Source organism: Bicyclus anynana, chromosome 2, assembly GCF_947172395.1.
Source record: "Bicyclus anynana chromosome 2, ilBicAnyn1.1, whole genome shotgun sequence".
In the NCBI taxonomy this organism is placed as follows: Eukaryota; Metazoa; Arthropoda; class Insecta; order Lepidoptera; family Nymphalidae; genus Bicyclus; species Bicyclus anynana.
Window position 1 is genome coordinate 14,822,522 of NC_069084.1, and position 21,103 is coordinate 14,843,624.

Here is a 21,103-nt window from a genome sequence, read left to right on the forward strand (position 1 = left end):
AGTACTTATTTTTTAATTTTTGCAATTACCTACTGTATAAGACAATAACACAATCAAAAGTAAAACAAATATATAATATTGATTCTAAAAATAAATTTTTATTCAGAAATTATTAAAGTAAATATGCGTAATAAAAGCGTATTTTTAAATGAAAAATAATAAAATAATAGAAACAAAGTAATCTGATAATTTTGATTTTGATTCAGATATTTTTATTTTTATAGTTGGTTTTTGGTTTTAAGTTCTGATTTTTAGTTCTTAGTTTTTCTTTACTGCAATTGCTGTAAGGAAAGACAATCAAATTAATAAAAAAATATCACAACCTCTAACTTGGTAGTTTCTTATACGAGATGAAAATTGAAAAATAATAAAATAATAGAAACAAAGTTATCTGATAATATTATTTGAATTCAGATATTTTTGTTTTTATATTTGGTTTTTAGTTTTTGGTTTTAAATTCTGATTTTTAGTTCTTAGTTTTTCTTTACTGCAATTGCTGTAAGGAAAGACAATCAAATTATTAAAAAAAATATCACATCCTCTAACTTGTTAGTTTCTTATGCGAGATGAAAGTTAAAAAGAAATATCTGAATGTTAATATTATATTTCAGATTTTATTTTCTGATTTTAAAATCTGATTTCAGTACTTATTTTTCATTTCTGCAATTGCTGTTAGGAAACACAATGTATAGGGTGAAAATATAATACTTATTAAAATATTAATTAAACCTGCAAAGTCATAGGTTTATTTTCAAAAGACATTATACGGGTACAAAATAGGTTGAACAGGTGAATATTCTTCTTTCACCGCTGTGACCAGCTTTGTTACAGCACGCCACGTCGCACTATCGCCTTCCACAGCTGACTTGCATGTGATGAGCGCGCGCTTCCATCTATCAGCGCCCTGGGTCTCAGCTTCGCGTGCGTTGTATACCCGTAGTTCAATATAATATTCTCCAGTCTTCGTAGGGTCCGCCCTCTGCAACGTGTAGCCCGTGCCCACGCGGCGAGAGAAATAACTTCGTAAAGCCGATGCTCTGATGGGCTCGTTTTCTTCCTGAAATCAATAAATAAATAATAAATATAAGCGCACGATTTCAATAGAAATTTTATAAGGCTTTGTTTATTTTATGATGATAATATTAGATAATTAATAATAGCTAAAAAGTAATAGTAATGATGACCATTAGAATATTATCAATTTGTATTACTTTATAATAACCCAATAACCGATTGACTTTATTAATACGATATTGTGCAAGTCGAAAATACCTATGTAGGTAAGTATTTAATCACAACTTTAATAAAAAAAACTCTCTCTCTACAATTTTAATAAAAAAAAAAACAAAATTACTTGGTTTTTTTTTTCAAGTTACATATCACTGCAGATATGAATTCATGGATAAGTGATACCTACATAATACTTGAAATTCGACTTACCTCTGAATCTAAAATTTGTCTTCTTTTCTTAATTATTTTCGATTGCTCAGGCTCGGAGTCCGAATCCGATTGTAAAGCCTTCTTCTGCTTTTGAGCGGGCTTTTCGGCTCGAGGAGGCTTCTTAATTGTTTTTTTAACTTTACTTTTCTTAACTGACCCACTCTCGTTATCCGAGTCGAAAGGGTTTCCGCTTACAGTCGACCTGGAATCAAAGATAAATACTTTTATAATATTTAAACACATCTCGACGTTGGAAGACATCCTTGTTCATCATACAAACATTTTCCAGTTGTGGGAGTCGAACCCACTGCCTTGGTTACAGAAGGCAAATTGAAAATACATTTCATACCTATTACATGAAAATATTTGATCTATTTTAAATAATAGTTAATCGAGTTCACAATTATGTGCTAGGTATATAAAAACAATAAGGACACTTACATACTTACAGGTTTTTGGTGCTCTTGACACTTCAGTTGAAAATAACAGAAATGGTTGATGTCGCTCTCGCATCTCTTTTTATACAATGCAATCATAAGCCCACATTCACAGTAGCACTTTAGTAAAAATCGAGTATTATTTTCTTGAACTCATATTTAATTATCGTTCTTATGAATGCTCTAGATAAAGACTAAAATGTAATAAGTGAAGCTTGACAATGATGTTCACACCTTTAACTTTCCTAATGTGGTCTGGCGTCAATCCGTCGCGGATATCTGAGACGAAATTTTTATATGGCAGTTGCCAGCGACATTATAAATTATAGACATGTTACGTGCCTACAAAATCATCGCAAAAGTAGGCTGAATTTAACCACTCCACTGAGCGCACGCATGAATTATTTTGTGTATTCCTTTATAAATATTTGTGTATACACAGTTTTAAAATTACTAAACAAACAACTCGACATTGTATATGTATAAAGTTACTTAAATAAATAATGGCTACATTATTTATTTAAGTAACTTTCGTTGTATGTACTATGCGACTCAATGGAATGCGGTCAATACGTTTTTGGTCAGCTCAGTTTTCACGCGCTAGTGACATGTCTCTATTATAAAATCTTTGGCAGTAGCATTATTTAACCATAGGTGTCGCGGTTCTTATTATAATGGTTTTCAGTGTTTATAGTATAGAAACCAAAAATCTTAGAACTTTCAATTTTTTTCATGATTTCTTTCATTTATTTATTAAATATTCCCATTTTGAAGTGAAGTTTATTTATTGCATTACAAATTACATCCATTAATAATTTTAAATTTAAAAAATCATTAGGCATAATATGGTTCTAAATATTCGTATATTGGTTTTCTCTGTTTGCAGCATGAAACTGAAAACATCTGAACTCTTTCACTTATAATATATTTTTTAAAAAAGTATGTAGCTGATATTTTATAAAGTACCTACTGTAGGATATTTATATATAACATGTAATAAGAAAGAAAAATAACTATTAGCACGCTAGACATTCATCTTAACCAACGCAAATTTGCAAGCATTTCCAACTGTAACATTAAGCTACTTACTACGAGTATATTTGTACAGAGATGTCGTTTCATCCTGAATACCATAGTTATGCTACACAAAGTGCACGCTTAAATAGTTTTAAAACTTGGCCCCAAGATTTAATTCAGAGCCCTGAAGAAATGGCGAGTGCCGGTTTTTTTTATACAGGTATAAACGATGGAGTAATTTGTTATTTTTGTGGAGGCAAGCTCAAGGACTGGAGTCGTGAGGATCTGCCGTGGTCTGAACACGCTCGATGGTTTCAGTTCTGTCCCTATGTTTTACTCATGAAGGGTAAAGAATATGTTCAAAGAGTTATCAACGAGTCATGTGAAATAACTGAAAACCATGAAAGGTGTGCACACAATAATAAAATATGTTTAAAAGCTGATGTCAATGAGTCTGTCGAATATGTGAAAAAATCCAGACTTTTCTGCAAAATTTGTTTTGACAATGAAGTGACGGTCTGCTATAGACCTTGCGGTCACGCTATAACATGTGCAAAATGTGCACTATCTTTAAATAATATGCTTTGTCCAATATGTAGAACAGAAATCGTTAATGTGATTAGAATTTATTTGTCATAACGCTTAAGCAGTGAAAAATCAGTCTATGTCTTTACACGCTTTATGTTTAGGTTTGCATCGACATAACGTGCAGTGTAAACCTAAAAGAAATTTTATTTTAATTGTTCAGATCGATCGCGTGTACGATATCCAATGAAACATTGTAATTTTATTGTGTGTTTCAAGCATCTGACTAAACATAATATCAGATCTCCGATGCGCTATTCGCGCGGACTAACGCATGTGTAATGGGATCGGGTATTGTGATCATTAGTAAACCATATTGGGGCTTCTACATCAGCCGATAAAAAACATTGGGGGTTTTGCATCAATCGAGCGAAGCGAGAAGTGATGCAGAACCCCCAATTCTACCCTACTAAGGAGTATAGGGATAAAAGTACCATGTCCTATTCCAAATTATATCCTACCTATCTCTTTATTTATTTGATCCAGATCCAATCAGCCGTTCTGAACTGATTGAGTGACAAACACATCCATCCATCTGTACACCTTATCACTATATATAAAGCTATACGGAGCTCTTTTTTTGTGTTGCGGCGAAAGAAATGGGACTGGGACAACTCCGCCGCCATTGGTCGACATTTTGTCTATTTCTCTTCAAGAGATAAGTTGTTGGTCGCATGCTATACTGAACTAGCGTAGCTCCTTAACTTGTGGGCCCTCACACCCGCAGGGGTGTGGAGAAACAGGTTCGGGGCAGAGCCCCTGCCTGTAATGGCTGACACCTGCTGTAAAAACGGACAGGGTATTAGGGTTGGTTTACTTAATTTTAGCCTGGTTTTTTTTTATTAGTCCATTCCATTTTCGGGCAAAGGCCTCCCTCAAACTCTCCCACAGTTTTGGATTCGTCACACTTCGCGAGAGCTTCGCTTCGGTAAGCTTACCATAATGTCAGGGTACACATTCGAAGTGGGCGTGGTCACGACGCTCTTGCAAGTGCCGCGCGGGGAGCACACGCCTACGGTGTTGAGTGTGACGCACACTTCCCCTGGCGACCAGGCGCGGATCTGTACGCTTCTGCACACCGTACTGTTGTCCACCTCGCACAACTCCAATGTCACACTCGCTGGAAAATCTATTACTAGCTGACGCCACGCGGTTTCACACGCGTAGTTCCCGTTTCCGCAGGAATACGGGGATGAAATATAGCCTTTAGCTTCCGGGGATAGTGTAGCTTTCCAACAGTGAAAGAATTTTTCAAATCGGTTCAGTAGTTTCGGAGCCTATTCGGAATAGGTAAGGTTAGGGTAGATTTCTCACAAAAGAAGCAAAAATGCTGGCTAAAAATGTAGGCGCACGCTTAGAACCAAGAACATTTTGTTCTGAAGTGAAACTCTATAGGCAGTTTTTTGTTTTTTTTCTCCGGAAAGCACTGGATTAAGTGAGATTGTAGATTACATTTCACTAATTTTTGCTTTCACGCATAAGGGGTTCCAGTTGCCCAGGGGCCCCGTATCCTTGATACGGCTGATACGGCGGTAGCTACGCCCCTGAATAAGTATACCTAAAAAAGGCATACTAACGCCCTTTGTGAAACCCGGGCCAGTCGTCAGGCAGTCTGAAGGCAGCCATCAGTTCCTTCGCCGCGAACTCTGCGCCCACGCATCGCTCTTCGTTCTTCAGCTTGCAACACACGCCGCACTTCTTGTTTTTGCTTATCACGCCACCCTGTGATTCATAATTAGCAACCCATATTCGGCTCACTGTTAAGCGCGAGTCGCCTCTCAGAATGAGAGGGGTTAGGCCAATAGTCCACCACGATTGACCGCATGCACCGGAACGGATTCGATCCTACGCCCGCCGAATCGAAGGCATAGGTCATATTCACTGGGCTATCACGGCGCTATAATAATAGTCACCCTATGATTATTGTCATCATTACCATCATTAACAAGTCCGACGTTCACCGGGCCATCTAATCTATTTACTCATAGGTACCTATACCTACTTATATAATTGCCCGCGACTTCGTCCGCCCTTTGAGCCCCTTTATCCGGTCCTGGTGTAAAATCCGTTCTTAGCGGACATCTACTAACTATAAATCAATCAATCAATTTATTTATTTCCATATACATACATTATATATATACAGGTGGTCGGTAGATGTAGATGGTAAATGTATCTTGCCAATTTGGCATGCAAATTATAAACTACCTCCCTGTCATCTTTTTATGTCAAGCAAGCGGTTTCGATATTTCGTGTTGCACTATAATATTACAAAAAAAGGAAATATTTGTATTTGTGATCAATTTCAAAAATTCCTTCACCAACAGAAAGTTACATTATCAGGGAGTAACATATGCCTATTATTTTATATCCCACAAGAATAGGAACTGCGCGGGTGAAACCGCGAGGTTCTTCTACTGTTATGTAGATTTTAAAAGTTTAGTAATCACTCACTGGTCCATTAGGAGGGCAGGGGCACTCCCGGAGGCCCAAGATGGCGCACTCCGCCGCGTGACAACTGCGGTCCGGCAGACAGCGCCCGCCCAGCCCGCACCGGCACGACGCCATCACGTGCTTGCAGGTGCATTTCATGTCTTGACTTGGGCAATCCTATTCATGACAAATGTAGACGTGGTCAGAGGTTCCCAAACTTTTTTTTCATAGACCACTTTCTAATTGAACTGGTTCCGGTAACCTAATCTAACCAAAATTCGTCTAAAAATGTGATTAGATTCAAATATGGAAATTTTCGTTACAGCGAATCGAAATTACCACGAAATAATAGTTTAAGAAAAAGTGAGAATTGATTATTGAGTCAATTAATTAATTGATTGTGCTGTGAGTAGATGACAAAAAGTAAAATTGTCCAGGGAAAAAGTTATTTCAGCCAACTTTAATTTTTGATATGTACTCACAGCACAAGGAAGCAATCAAGTCACAAATTATTTTAATTAGAAAATTCCCCATTCGGTATAAAATCAGATACATTTTCGTGGACCCCGCTAACGAATCGTGAACACCCATTTTTATGTCACGTCAACGTAGACCCCCATCGAGTCTCCGTAGATCCCTGGAGGTACACCTGGACCATTTTGGAAATGGTTGACCTACATATCTTATCTGTCGATGGATGTGTACTGCAGGACATAAGCCTTTTGTAAGGACTTCCAAACATTTATAAGAACAAGCTGAGCTACCTGCATTCAGCGAATTCCTGCGACTCGCCTGATGTCGCTAGTCCACCTGATGAGGGGTCGACTAACACCGCCACATGCGCTTTTACGGTGCTGTCGCCATTCCATCACCTTGGGTGGTGGGTGGATGTGCCCCAACGTCCATCGGCTCTTCGAGCTATATGCGTCATATCTACTGCCTAGTGATATTTGTATGGATAAAACTTACAATTCCACTCCTAGTAAGGTTTGCATACGTGCATTCTGAGGTACAGCAGAGACCCTGAGCGGGGTGGCAGACTGCTGACGGCGCCACTGAGCAGCCTTCTTTGTGAAGTGCACTGAAATATTTGCATCCACAATAATCATCACCCAGTATCCTAGTAGTAAGTAGATACGGTAAGGTTGTAGTAGTTATCTAATAGTAGGGTTTGATATCGTAAAAGACGACTAAGCGATAAAACTTCGCGAGTGGGTACAATAATAAAAGGAGATACTTTACCTACATCACGAAAAGGCGGTCCCATCAGTACCCAAGAACCGAAAGGCGGTTCGAAATATCGACAATTAAGAAATACCAAGAAGGGTGATGTCAGGCAGACGGCCGGTTGTTAAAAGTAGCCAATAATAATCATGTGTCAAGTGAAAAAGGATTGAGCGATAATGTTAGACAGACAGAGTTGTTCCGTTATAGGCAGCTAATTCTTCTGAAGTTATAGGCGATGGTTTTCCACTAAACATCAGATGGAAAATAAAGGTATTCGTATACTAACATATTCGATTCATCTTAAATTTGGTCTTAGCTGAATGTAATCCATAGAACTAACCCTTCCTCAAACACAAGGGCGCCGCCCGCTCGCGGCGTGCAACAAGGATCTCTTTGGTGGCAGAGAAAGGGCATGCCACAGTCGCAGGTTTCTCCCTCTTCTATTATACCTGCGAATCGTAATAAACGACCTATTAATAAGAACTTTATTACCATACTTATTGCTATGCAATTATAGGCATACACAATTCAATATCAATGATAATAAACCTACTATATTAAAAATACTATTTACTACGCGGCTAACTGAGACTAAATAACAATAACATAGGCATAAACCTAGCAACATGGCAACTGGCCGCAAACTCAGTCATACAGCAAGCCCAGATCGAATACTTTGAATCGAATCGATCGAATACTTTTTATGTGCCTCAGGCACTGAGGAATTTTGGACAAAAATATGTCATGGAGTTTCTCGAATGCTCCCCAACTGAGCCCCAACTGAGGGGATAAGGGGAGGGGGGTTAAGACTTACCTAACCCCTCCCCTTATCCGCTCGTACAATTCTCTTAAAAATACTTAACATACCATTCCCACAGTAAGGCCGATCTATCTCCGACAGGCAGTAACTCATGCTGCTCAGAGTGTCCGATATCAGCCGTTTGCTGCACATTGAGAACTCGGAGCGATGCGAGGCATTCGTCACGGAGGTCTGCGACCCCATGACGTAACCGCGACAATCAGGGTTGGGGTAATGTTCGTCGTGGTGTGCGCCAAAACTGTGACCTGGTGGTTTATAGAGTTAAAACTAAAAAAAAAAAAACGACACAAAAAGCGTTTTAAAAGCTTCTAAAGGTTAAGAATTCCAATTTGAAAAACCTAGACAATCATTTATCGGTCATACGTACCGCTACCTTAACACCTCTTTTTGCGCCGGGAGTTGAAAAAGTATTATACGACTGAGAAAGAAAAAAAATACCATTCACTACGAGTATGTTTACAACTCAGGCCAGAACACCCTTCCAGAACGGCCCTCGAAACCGAGGTCCGAGTCTCAGAGGACCTGTCAGACATCTTTACAGAGTCGTTCCGTCCATCTATTATGCCCCATCTGACGATCTTCTGGACTCGGTCACAGAACAAGGCTCGCCCAAGCCCCCCGGTAACGCCGCTGAGTTCCCATTAAGGAGCCTACGGCATTTACACAATCAAAAGGTAAATAAAAAATATATGTTTACAACGCTTTGAGACCCATGAGACAGAGGTTCCAAGCCAGCAGATTTCCTGCCACCGATTTATACACCTTCAAGACTAAATAAATGAGGAAGCACTTTCTAAGCAAGCTCGCCCCAGTCTCAAATAAGATTTCATCATTGCTTTACAGGCACTGCATGATTGTAGTCAAAACCAAGTCATTTATATTCTTAGACGTCCGATCGAACGAATCAAAATATAAAATTCCATTTTGAAGACGTCTTAAACAGTTAGGTAATTAGATGGTTTGGTACCAAAATAAGATTGTGTCCTACCTATTTATATCCTTTGTAATGAGTTTTAAAAAATCTTTATCTCGCAGTAATTAAGATACTTAAGCAATTACCCAACTCATGCGTAAGAGTGAGCGCGGCCACTCTCTCTGGCACTCTCTCCTTCAGTTCCTGGGTAGCGTGTGCTAACGCGAGGGTGTTAAACGACTTTCCATACGCTCTCCGGTCGCAGATACCCCCGGCTGAGCCGCCCATACCCCCGCCGAGGGATGTGAAGCTGAAGATTAAATAAAATACCGATGTTAAATGATTGTACGATCATTCATGATCGTACAATCATTGTCATGATTGTCATGATCATGATCACGAGACGTAATGCTCTTGAACATTTGTAGATGCCAGAAGAAACTCCATCTATTTCCCATACACCATTTCATCTAGACTATCATCAGTGGATACTTGTACCTACTCGTATATGACTAAGGCTATAAATACAGAATACATAATATTAGATGCAAGATATACTAAGGTAAAAATTGTTTTACATTAGGTAGGTACTTTGGAATGCAAAAAAAATTATGATTTATTACTTTGGTTGATGCATTGTATGAAGTTTCTACAGGAATCGAGCGATTGACTTCTTTGCCTCCCTCCAGACCGCCACCCTAAAATACACCAAAATACTCCTCTAGGATAAATCCCAAGTCTCTCTATTTTGCTGTATTTTAGGATCAATATTATTAATATCTGTTTAACTAATAATTTTCATGTTTGAAGTCACGAACAAGATCATCCTGGATTTCTTCAACTATACTTACTCGACTATACTCGACATCTTCCTTTCATTGATTTGTCTAAACTAAGGGCTTTTTAATTGTGCGTGATTTATTTAGACAATTTAGTTGGACAGATGTGTGGGCTGTCATACATCGCTATACCTGTTCTATAATCGGCCGACTAAGTCGGCCAACTAAAAGTTATAAGTGAGCGGGTGCTCTAAGTAATAGCCGTTTCGTCCTTAGGGTTTACTTACAAGAGCAGCACGTTGCCAACTGCAGAGGCATGTGCTGTCAACGACTGCAGTTAACTGCTGTCGCCGACGTATCAGCGGCAGTCGACGGCGTTTCGGCGTATCAGGTGCAGTCGTCGGTAGCAGTTGCCTCTGCCGTTCGCAACGTGCTGCTTGTGTAAATGAACCTTTATGCTGCTGAAGAACACACCAAACCTACGTCCATCGGGAAAAAGGTATAATATTAGGTACAGACAGAAACCTTAATCCAAGCGTCCTGTTCATAAACATGTGCCCAGAGAACGCGACACCGAGACAGACTTCGGACAGACGTCTCAGTCGTGAGAACCGCATGAGATAGTTCCTCCCGTCCACTGCTCGGTGATCGACTATGTCGCCGAAAACTCGGTTGTTGGTTTCACGGGAAGTCAGAACCAAAATGTATTTCACTGAGAAACCTAGGGAAAAAAATAAATCCATATAAATAGTATATTCGTATAGTCAATATATTCTTGGAATACATTTGGCTTTAGTTGACCACTGCGCCAATAAAAGAAATTTTGTGATGATGACTCAACTAAACAAAAATGCTCTTGCCCTGGAGATATGTTAGAAACATTTAAAGAGGAATCATTTATTAAAGAAGAATGAACCAAACCAAAAACCTTGTAAGTAACCTCTAGCAATGTGGCACGTCGATTCTCTATCTACAAACGCTCCAATCGACAACTTAATAACATGAACTGTCAGTCATGAATGTCATTCAATTTTTAATTTTCGAAACGTTAGCGTTTGTAGAAAAAGAATCGACGTGCCACATGGCTACAGGTCAAGGTTATTGCGGCTGGATCGCTTAGATTCTTTTCTTTAAAAGGTGTTCCCATGGTAAGATCTAAGATAGTTCAAAATTAGGACCTTAATGGATTTTGAACTCGGTTTTGTAAGTTTATTTTATAGTTAACTAGCGGACGCTCACGACTTCGTCCGCGTGGAATTCGGTTTTTCACAAATCCCGCGGAAACCATGGATTTTTCCGGGATGAAAAGTAGCCTATGTGTTAATCCAGAGTAAAATCTATTTCCATTCCACAGCCAAATCGATTAGTAAAGGAGGAACAATCATACTTACACACTTACTTTCGCCTTTATAATATTAGTGTGTGTATTGAGGTGGTGATATAATTATAAAACTTACCTATATTGTCAGGCATACCATCCTCATCAAAATCGGCATTCCTGAATACAAGGTCAGACTGAGCCACCGCGTGCATCATTCTCTGCACAACCTGATGGAGGCTCGAGTTGGCGTCCTGTACGAGACAATAACGACGTTTAAATCAATTCAACCCGCATTGGTGCATCGTGATGACTTTAGGCTCCAAATACTGAATGAAATTAAAAGATAATAGTGCGCTATCACAGGTTCGCTACACACTGTACTAGTGGCGTGGGAAGAAGGCAGAGACGTTGTGTGGCCACGTTACTCGTCCTTTTTTTTATTCTTTACAAGTTAGCCCTTGACTACAATCTCACCTGATAGCAAGTGATGATTCAGTCTAAGATGGAAGTAGGCTAACTTGTTAGGAGGCGGATGAAAATCCACGCCCTTTCGGTTTCTACACGGCATCGTACCGGAACTCTAAATCGCTTGGCGGTACGTATTTGCCGGTAGGGTGGTAACTAGTCACGGCCGAAGCCTCCCACCAGCCAGACCTGGACCAATTAAGAAAATCTCAATCTGCCCAGCCGGGGATCGAACCCAGGACCTCCGTCTTGTAAATCCACCGCGCATACCACTGCGCCACGGAGGCCGTCAAAAATGCGTCCTGACGCATTTCATGCCGCTTGCTCCCTGTTTTATTGGTTTTGAGCGTGAGTATAGCAGACAGAAAAGATGTATGGCAGCCCGAGCATTGTGTAGCTTCTGCATAAAAAAATAATGACTTTGATGACGAAGGGTTTACAAGCGTGAAAAATCGCGAGGGTAGTGCAGATTTTCATTTTCTCATATTCTTAAGTATTTTTTTCGTACAGTGGCAATTTTATTTTCAACTAATATTATAAAGAGCAATGGTTTGTTTGTTTGTTTGCATTGAATAGGCTCCGAAACTAGTGAAACGATTTGAAAAATTCTTTCACTGTTGGGAAGTTAATCTAGTGAAACGATTTGAAAAATTCTTTCACTGTTAGGAAGCTATCCTCGGGTACCTACTATATACTATATTTTAATAAGTATACAATATTTTATTCCCGACTTCTAACTTGAAACGGAAAGTACGGGAGTGAAACCAAGGCGTCTGCTAGTTTTCTAAAAGATACATTTTTAGTTCTTAAATTAAAAATGATCGTTCGTAATCTAGTGCATAGGTTTCATGTATAATTTTAACCTATACTCGTACTTCAGTAACAGTGTTAATTTTATTTTCCATAAGTTTTATTTTTAGTTCTTAAAAATCGCTCGTATACTACAGTCTTTCTTGATGAATACTGTTTACCAACAAATAATTTAGAAATGAAGGTAGAAAACGCATGTCATTTCATAAATTATTTATTTTAAATTATGTATTGCTTGTTTATAAAACGTTATATAAAATATATTAATCATATCTGATTGTTCTAGGCATATTAATCAAATTTATTTTCATTATTTAAGAACAAGTTAATTATAATTATTATTAGGTGTGAAATGACTAGTGATTTATACCCTCATTTTTAATTTGTTTTTTGGTAAACAGTACTCATCAAGAAAGACTGTAGTATAGTGCGGTAGTCTTTTGTAATATTTTAACCTATAGATACTTTACTTACGGTTCAAGTAAAATAAAAATGTCTAACTTTCTGAAAGAACTCTTTGTCAGCTAACAGCAGCAGGTCGCAGATGCGTGCGCGCGCGCAGCCGGACTTCTTCTGCTGCGCTTGGATGCGGAAGGGGAAGTCGGGGGGCTGCTCGGAACCTGTGTCACGCTGGAACAATAGTATTTCAATAGAGCCTCAATAGCTCAAAAGCGGACTCATCACCCAGGGGTAATGGTTCGATCCGCGCCACGCAGGTCTATTTTTGTACCCACTTATAATACAATGAGCGGTTGGCGGGGGGATATTGGTCATACCTATTTAAAAGATATTTGACGGCCTCCTTGGCGCAGTGCTATGCGCGGTGGATTTACAAGACGGAGGTCCTGGGTTCTATCCCCGGCCGGGCCGATTGAGGTTTTCTTAATTGGTCCAGGTCTGACTGGTGGGAGGCTTCGGCCGTGGCTAGTTACTACCCTACCGACAAAGACGTACTGCCAAGCGATTTATCGTTCCGGTATGATGTCGTGTAGAAACCGAAAGGGGTGTGGATATTCATCCTCCTCCTAACATGTTAGCCCGCTTCCATCTAAGACTCCATCATCACTTACCATCAGGTGTGATTGTAGTCAAGGGCTAACATGTAAAGAATAGAAAAAAAAAAAGATATGGCACATATTCTTGTATAAAAAAAATATTACTTTTTTATAATCGCGAAAGCCCGCGACTTCGTCCGTGTGGATTCAGTTTTTCTAAATCCCGCGGGGACCATGGATTTTTCCGGGATGTAAGTAGCCTATGTGTTAATGCAGTGTAAAATCTATTTCCATTCCAAGTTTCAGCCATCGCTTCAGTAGCCAGTAGCCGCAGCATAAAGGAGGAACAAACACACACGCTTACACTTTTGCCTTTAAAATATTAATATGATTTATGATTTTTTAATAAAGTAACTTCACCTGATCACCTGAGCTTGATGCCGGCGCGGTCGTATCGGTGCCGCCATGTTGTCGTTCTCAAAAACACCAAAATCTTTCTTCGGGTCATCTCCTCCATAATGGTCTGCGTGTAAAATCCGATTGCCTGCAATAGACACAGGCCAATAGTAAAAGATACAATAAAATTCCCATATCGTTATACCTAGTAGCTTAAAATAATCAGTATAAAAATAAGAGCCTATATTCAGAATTTGTCTGATTGACCTTTAGAATAATACATAACGAAATATAACGCTTCCCAGGCAATACAAACACAAGCTACATAGCGACTTCGCCGACGAAGACGAGGTCCCCGATATCTGACGTCACCCAGACGAGGGCTTTTTAACTCACGATCTCGGGGCTTCTTGGACGGATTCACTCAGGCCAAGACACTCTTCCCGAACGGCCCTGTAAGCCGAGGTCCTGGTCTAAGAGGAGACACCCTTAAAGAGTTATTCCGCCCATCTACTCTGCTTTTGCCTTCGGGCCCCATCAGGCAAAGCTTCTGCGCTTTTCCACAATTCTCGATCCCTTGCAGATTTTCCCCAGTTGCCCCTGCCACCCGTTTTAGTTCATCCGTCCATCTCTGCTTCGGCCTTCCTCTTCTTCTTTGCATATTACTTGTATACTATATATCGATATGCTCCATTATTCTGTACCTCTGATTGTGTGGTCTGCCCACTTCCATTAATGATTCTTGACGACAACGGCAACTTTATTTGTTTTTCTGTTTTTTTTTTGGATACCGGCGTGTGTGTTTTCTATCACGTATAATTTGTACACCTTCAAGGCAAGAGTGAATAGGCATCATCTAGGCAAGCGCGCTTCATCTTAGACCTCAAAATTGCTTTCCATCAGGCTTGATTGTGGACAAGCGTCAGCTACAAGAAAAAAAATACTTTACTTTATAATAAAAAAATCATGAAGATTTCCGTAACAACATAGGCTAATTCATCACATCATCACTAACAACCCACATTAAGCTCGGCTCGACCTCGGGTCTACTCTTAGGATAAGAGGGTACTTATAGTGCCATACACCACGCCGTGGCCCAATACTGATTGACAGACTTCACAACGAAAATTCTCAGGTATGCGTTTCCTCACAATGTTTTTCCTTGGCCATCTATGATACGTTTTTTGATTTCTTAAAATGCACTTAGCTGAAAAGTTGGAGATGCATGGCTGAGTAAGCTAGTAAAACCTATATACGAGGCAGTTGAGAGCAAAACACTCGCCATAGCTTACATTCTAAAATAAATACCTATATATAAAACCCCGTAGAACTGATGATCCTCCCCAATATAACCTTCAGCTGACCCGCTCTTTGGATCCTCAACAGGGAATCCGTACGCCATTTTGATATTTGTTAAGGGATACTTGGTGCCAGAGTGCGTGTCGTCAGGTTCAGGGTCTAACAGCAAGGTTGCTTGGTTTGATGTTAGGGGCATAGATTCTGCAAGAACAATCAAGTACAAAATTAACAATTATAACTACAAAAAAATCTTATTGAGCGGTTTGGTCTTTCATTTGATACTCATATCAGGGGTTCTGTGGAAATGAGAAATCATTCGTCCTATTAGATGAAAAATGCCGGCATTTTTGTCGGCAGAACCTGAAGAAACATAGACGTAAGCGTAAAATTTCAGTCCGATAGCTTTAGTGGAAGTGTGTGCAATATTTATCACAAAATTAAAAGACAGTAGGAGGAAATTAACAAAATGTTTTAACGTTCGCGTGAAATTCTGTTTTAAACAAGCTCTGCGGGAGCCATGGATTTTTCTGGGATGAAAAATACGTTCTGCTTCAAGGTTTTTCTTTACCAAATTTCAGTTGTTCATTGTTTCAGTGGTTTAGCCATAATAAGGACAGGCAGACCTACTTTCGCATTTATAATATTAGTAAATATGGGTGTTACAGGTGAAAATTGTTCATTATCACAATCTTTAGGAGCATAACTAGTTGATTAAGTCACTTAAAAAAACCTAAAGCAAATACGGGTCCTAGGATTACATTGGTAAAAGCAACGAATCCAAGCGTTTCGAACGCTCTTTCGAAGATGCTCCTCTTTCGGAGTACTTGTTGTCATCAAGAAACTTTAACTTTAATGGAAGTAGTCAGATCAACAATCAGAGGCACAGAAAAATTGTGCATAACGGCCATGAAATGGTATACAAGTCATACCTATATACAAAGAAGAAGAGGAAGGCCAAAGCAGAGATGGGCGGACGAAATAAAATGGGTGGCAGGGGGCAACTGGGCAAAATCTGCAAGGGATCAACAATCGTGGAAAGGGCAGAAGTTTCACCTGATGGTGCCCGAAGGCAGAAGCAGAGTAGATGGGCGGAACGAGTCTCTAAGGGTATCTCCTCTGACACTCGGATCTCGGCTTAGAGGGCCGTTTGGGAAGGGTGTTTTGTGTTTCGGATTTGGCTACCTTCTACTATTGTAAATTAGGACAAATGTTACTTTGTATAAATTTGTTATTGATAGTATGAATAAGAGGTTGATTGGTGACTTGTGTTCAGTTCTTCGTTAATAAGAAGTCTACCTATCTTCTGCATCTTCAGACAGAGCAAATAGCTTTCAGCACCGAACTTTGCTGTCAACAACTGGTATCCGTAAGAACTGCAAATCTTGTCAGATTTGTGTATGTCCTGATGATTGTGCCCCATAACCAGATACGGTAAGATATTTAGAAGTATAATACAAAGCATTTTAAGCCGAAATTTTTATAATTTCGGAAAATTCTAACATATTAAAATGTCAGATACGTCTCGTTGACGCATCTCCAAATACAGAGTAATTTAATTTTCCAACATAATTTATAGAATATTTATTATTAATACAATCGACCTATTTCTCTGTCTACAGAACTAATTGCATTCCTTAGTATAATATTTCTTTTTATTTATTAATTTATACTAACTATATGTTTATTTATACTAACAACGAGGCAATTATATTTATATAACTGTCTCGTGGTGTTACATCTCCGTGCATCGGAGATCACGTTTAGTGGTCGGTCATTGTAGTACAAGATCCGGCATAAGAAATACATACCCTCATCTGTTATTTAGGGATAAGAAATAAATGATAAAAAATATTCACCTTAACACATTGCCAATAGGTTGCATATATTCATAACTAGCTGACGTCTGTGAGTTCGTTCGCCCTTAGACGGTAGACCCCTTTAATCCAGCCCTTATAGTAGCACTTATCAGTGTAAAAATGGAGTAACTTCTACCGTTTTCCCAACATTTCCCTTCACTGCTCTGCTCCTATTGATCGTAGCGTGAAGAAAAGTATACTATAACCTGGCCAGGAGTATCAAGAATTGTACCAAGTTTCGTTAAAATCCATAGAATAGTTTTTATTTCTATAACGAACATACAGGCAGACACACAAAATTTTTACTGATTGCATTTTTGGCATCAGTATCGATCACTAATCACCCGCTGATAGTTACTTTGTAAATATATTTCATGTACAGAATTGACTCTCTAAGGATTTATTTTAAGTATAGATCACTAATCCTTGACTGCGATCTCACTTTGGAAGGGTACAAGTTCATTTTACCCATACATTTAAGGTTCTGACAGTTTCAAGGTTCTGACAGTTTCAGGATGAAAAGTAGCCAGTGTGTTAATCCAGAGTAAAATATATTTCCATTCCAAAATTCAGCCAAATCGCTTCAGTAGCCGCAGCGCAAAGGTGAACAAACATACACACACAAACTTTCGCCTTTGAAATATTAGTGTTATTAAGCCCAGGCGGTCACGAGTTAGTCGTTAGATAAAAAAGAAACTGGCAGACTACGGAACCCTAACCGCGCGTGATTCAACTCGCTTGGCAATTTTTTTTACTATCGTTTATTATGCAACACTTCATTCAGCGGTACGGGGTACCAAGTCCAGGTTCAACTAAATCCAGCTCATTAATAATGAATGGGAACATTAATAGGTTGTTTGTATGACACGTTGTCCGAACTCGCTGGAGACGCCTGCTCAGTTATACGCGGCGTGCGCAATTACTGGATGCTTTCTTTAATTAATTTACGATTTGAATAGAATCTTGCCGGACATGTCTTGACTGAGTCACGACTTAGGGTAGTGACATAGTCAACAATGATGATCTTTCTATGTGATCCTACTAATAGGTACTAATCATGGATTTATAACACATAGATAGTCTACATGCAGGGGCCGATCCAGCAATTTTGCCGCCCTTTACATACACCAAAAATACTTCTTTTTATAATTACCTAAGTATATTATTATATTGTTAGAATAGTATAGTTTTTTGAGCCTAGTTCATTATAGCCTAGTTCATTATAGCCATGTAACAAAGTCACTGACATAGCTCAGCGAGTCGCTTGCTAGCTGCCCTTGCTAGCTAAAGGTGCTAGAATGGTGACCCCGCATCGGAAAGCGCAGTATACTTTTCATTACGCTACGATCAATAGCAGCAGAGCAGTGAAGAGAAATGTTGAGAAAACGGGAGAAGTTACTCGATTTTTTAAGCTTCCGTCGCGTGTACAGCCTTAATGGTTAAAGCTACATAGAAATCATGTATGACGGAAATGTTTTCCTTAAAATTATCTATAAAAATACAACAGCATTTATATGTCTATCTTTTATGGTTGACTCACAGTAACCCGTGTAACTCCCGATAGCTTAACAGTTCGGAACTTTCTAATTATATTTGTCTACTCTTATGTTTATAACACTCATCACTTATCCCTAATAAGAAAGTTAACATTATTACCTATTCAATAAAAAAAGAATCATAAAAATCGGTAAAGAAACACTAAAGTTATACATGAAATACGCTAAGCCATCGCGCGTGAATACTATTTTTACCAATTCTTGCTTTAAGGATTATTTTTGTGTAACGTTTGCCGTGCTCGACGCGACTCGCGGTGGGAGGAATAAATAATGAAGTGCAGCCTTAATGAGTAGGGTAGGGGTAGGGTAGGGTAGGGGTAAGGTAGGGGTAGTGTAGGGTAGGTGTAGGGCAGGGGTAGGGTAGGGGTAGTTTAGTGGTAGGGTAGGGGTAGGGTTGGGATAGGGTAGGGTAGGGGTAGGGTAGAGGTAGGTTAGGGTAGGGTAGGATTAGGGGTAGTTGAAAGTTTACAACGACTTTCACGCGGACGAAGTCGCGGGCGTCCGCTAGTCAATAATAAAGTAAATACCTATGTAAATATAATTAAGCACATCGCCATCTGGCCTCGTAATGCCTTAATTTATTATCGAATCCAGTTAAGTATACCTTACCTATATCAGACGTAAACACAGTGCCTAGTGGCAGTTTTCAATGTTTTCATACTGTGACTATCGCGTAATCATAAACGCGAATTTCTAAGGAATTAAAACAGTTGTACAGTTGTGCCACTAGATGGCGCAGTTTCAATTCCTTTGACATTCGCGTTTACGGTTACGCGATAGTCACAGTATGAACACATTGATAACTGCCACTAGACACTCAGACAACACAAAAAAAAAACGGTGGTACAGAAAACATATTGACGGTGGTCGTAAATGGTTTGGTGACGAGCTAGTACTTACCGCCACAGAGAAAAATAAATTGTAATTAATTTAACTATTGTGAACTAAAATATCTAATACATGATCTTTTTTAAAGAGCAGTTTATTGGCTTCTTTTCAATCTACCTTCTAAACCGATGTCAGAGTCACTAGTCATCATCACCGATGGACGTCCACAGCTGGACATAGGCGTCTTGCTTGAAGGTCCAAGCACAACGATCTCGACCAACCAGCATTCAGCGACTTCGTGCAATCCGCTTGATGTCCTCGGACCACCTAGTGGGGGGTCGATCAACACTTTCCGGAGTCACTAGTCGTATTAACTAGAGTAATTATAGCATTTTAAAAGTGCTTGTAAATTTGAAATAAATGAATTTTGATAAAATGAACTGCGATTGTGTAACCATCCTTACAAATGCTAATTGCTAATTAGCTGTAAATATTTTCATCGGCGGCGCCTTTCCTAGGCTCGCTTTAAATGTGTAAATAATTTATTAACCGCGCAATGAATTACCAACTCGAGCGTTTGCCTAGCGCCGACTTAGGGCCAGTGAATGGTGGCGAAGCGACTAAAGTCAAAAGATGTAGAATGTTTATCAACAAATAACTAAAAATGAGGATGTAATAAGTCGCTTGACATGTACACCTAAGATTAGAATAATTTGATTGCTATCTTGAATTCACTAGTACCTACGTTATAATTTCAGTCCATAGTTATTACACTATTCAGTCGAAATATTGAAACAGACCTGAGATATGAGTAGAAGTGAAAATTATAGAAAAATAGAAATTTTGGCATTTTGATCGTTTACTTTAATGTTCGGTAATCCAATAAAAAAAAATGTATCATATACCGTGTGTAGCTTGTCACAGCAATAATTTTGGCACCAATTTTACATTGTGGTACTAAAGTTTTCGAGCTAACCAATGGTCTATTAACGTTATGACATTGTACATAATATAATCTTCTAAGTAACCAGAAATAGCCCATAGAGCAGTCATGTAGTATTGAGTTGAATGAAACTCGTTATTCGTGATTAACTTAGCTTAGGTACATTAGAGGTACGATGCGCACCATGAAATACCGGAATATCGCTCTTTCTTTCGAATTATCGCAGCGAAACAGATAGCGATACTTCTAGTTTTGCGCTATTGGTCTACAACATGTTATTTAGTCTATACGAGATATGTCGTGTCGCGCATCTTATTAGGTTTACGTCATCTTCAAAGGGCTGACTTTCAATACGCCAGTTAGTTAACGTTGAGTAATTCTAGTTTCATTATCTATTGGCCTAGCTTTTTCATTGGAAGCCAGCCTTTAATGAAAATATTAGGCGTTCAATTACCGAGCTTATAACTGGATGGCTGCGACAATAAGTATATGACGAGATTCGGAAAAGAACCAAAGCTACATGGATCATGTCAAAAAAGCTTAATTGGTAGGTAGTTGCTAATTGGTATGGCATAGGACAGCGCAGTGTTGGTCGACCCCCCACTAGATGGACCGAGGACCTCAAGTGGCAGGGAGCCGCTGGATGTTGGTGGCTTGAGACCGTGATGTTTGGAAGTCTATGTCCAGCAGTGAACGTCCATCGGCTGATAATGATGATGTTGATAGCATGGCATGGGTCGAAGATTCGATGGACGTCTCAATGTGATGGGTCTCGCACTCAGTGAAAAAATGATGTGATGTGATGTGGGAAAAACAATCCCGCACCGAAAATAGCAGTATTGGTCAACCCCCCACCCCCTCACAAGTACCTAGTCTAGTACAGAACTGTGAAACCTGCAGATAATCAATGGAAAGAAAAATATAAACACTAATATAAATAAAATAATTCATTCTTTTTACACCTTTTTCCCTAACCATAAATA

The 21,103-nt window shown here is 39.2% G+C and overlaps 2 protein-coding genes across 2 annotated transcripts; both read right to left on the reverse strand.

Moving 5' to 3' along the window:
* Positions 1-156: 156 nt before the first annotated feature.
* On the reverse strand, positions 157-2,575 carry LOC128198903 (uncharacterized). Its single transcript, XM_052886525.1, has 3 exons — positions 1,882-2,575; positions 1,441-1,642; positions 157-1,057 (listed from the first exon to the last, which is right to left on the reverse strand). The coding sequence occupies exons 1-3, from the start codon at positions 1,974-1,976 to the stop codon at positions 752-754; spliced, it is 603 nt and encodes a 200-aa protein (XP_052742485.1). The 5' UTR covers positions 1,977-2,575; the 3' UTR covers positions 157-751.
* Positions 1,440-16,357, reverse strand: LOC112054680 (disintegrin and metalloproteinase domain-containing protein 10-like). Its single transcript, XM_052885456.1, has 14 exons — positions 16,234-16,357; positions 14,947-15,138; positions 13,671-13,786; positions 13,081-13,092; positions 12,749-12,856; positions 11,109-11,223; positions 10,177-10,372; positions 9,019-9,182; positions 8,007-8,204; positions 7,480-7,588; positions 6,882-6,993; positions 5,934-6,089; positions 5,057-5,201; positions 1,440-4,599 (listed from the first exon to the last, which is right to left on the reverse strand). Exons 1-14 carry the CDS (start codon positions 16,355-16,357, stop codon positions 4,382-4,384), a joined length of 1,965 nt encoding a protein of 654 aa, XP_052741416.1. The 3' UTR covers positions 1,440-4,381.
* Between the last annotated feature and the right edge of the window lie 4,746 nt (positions 16,358-21,103).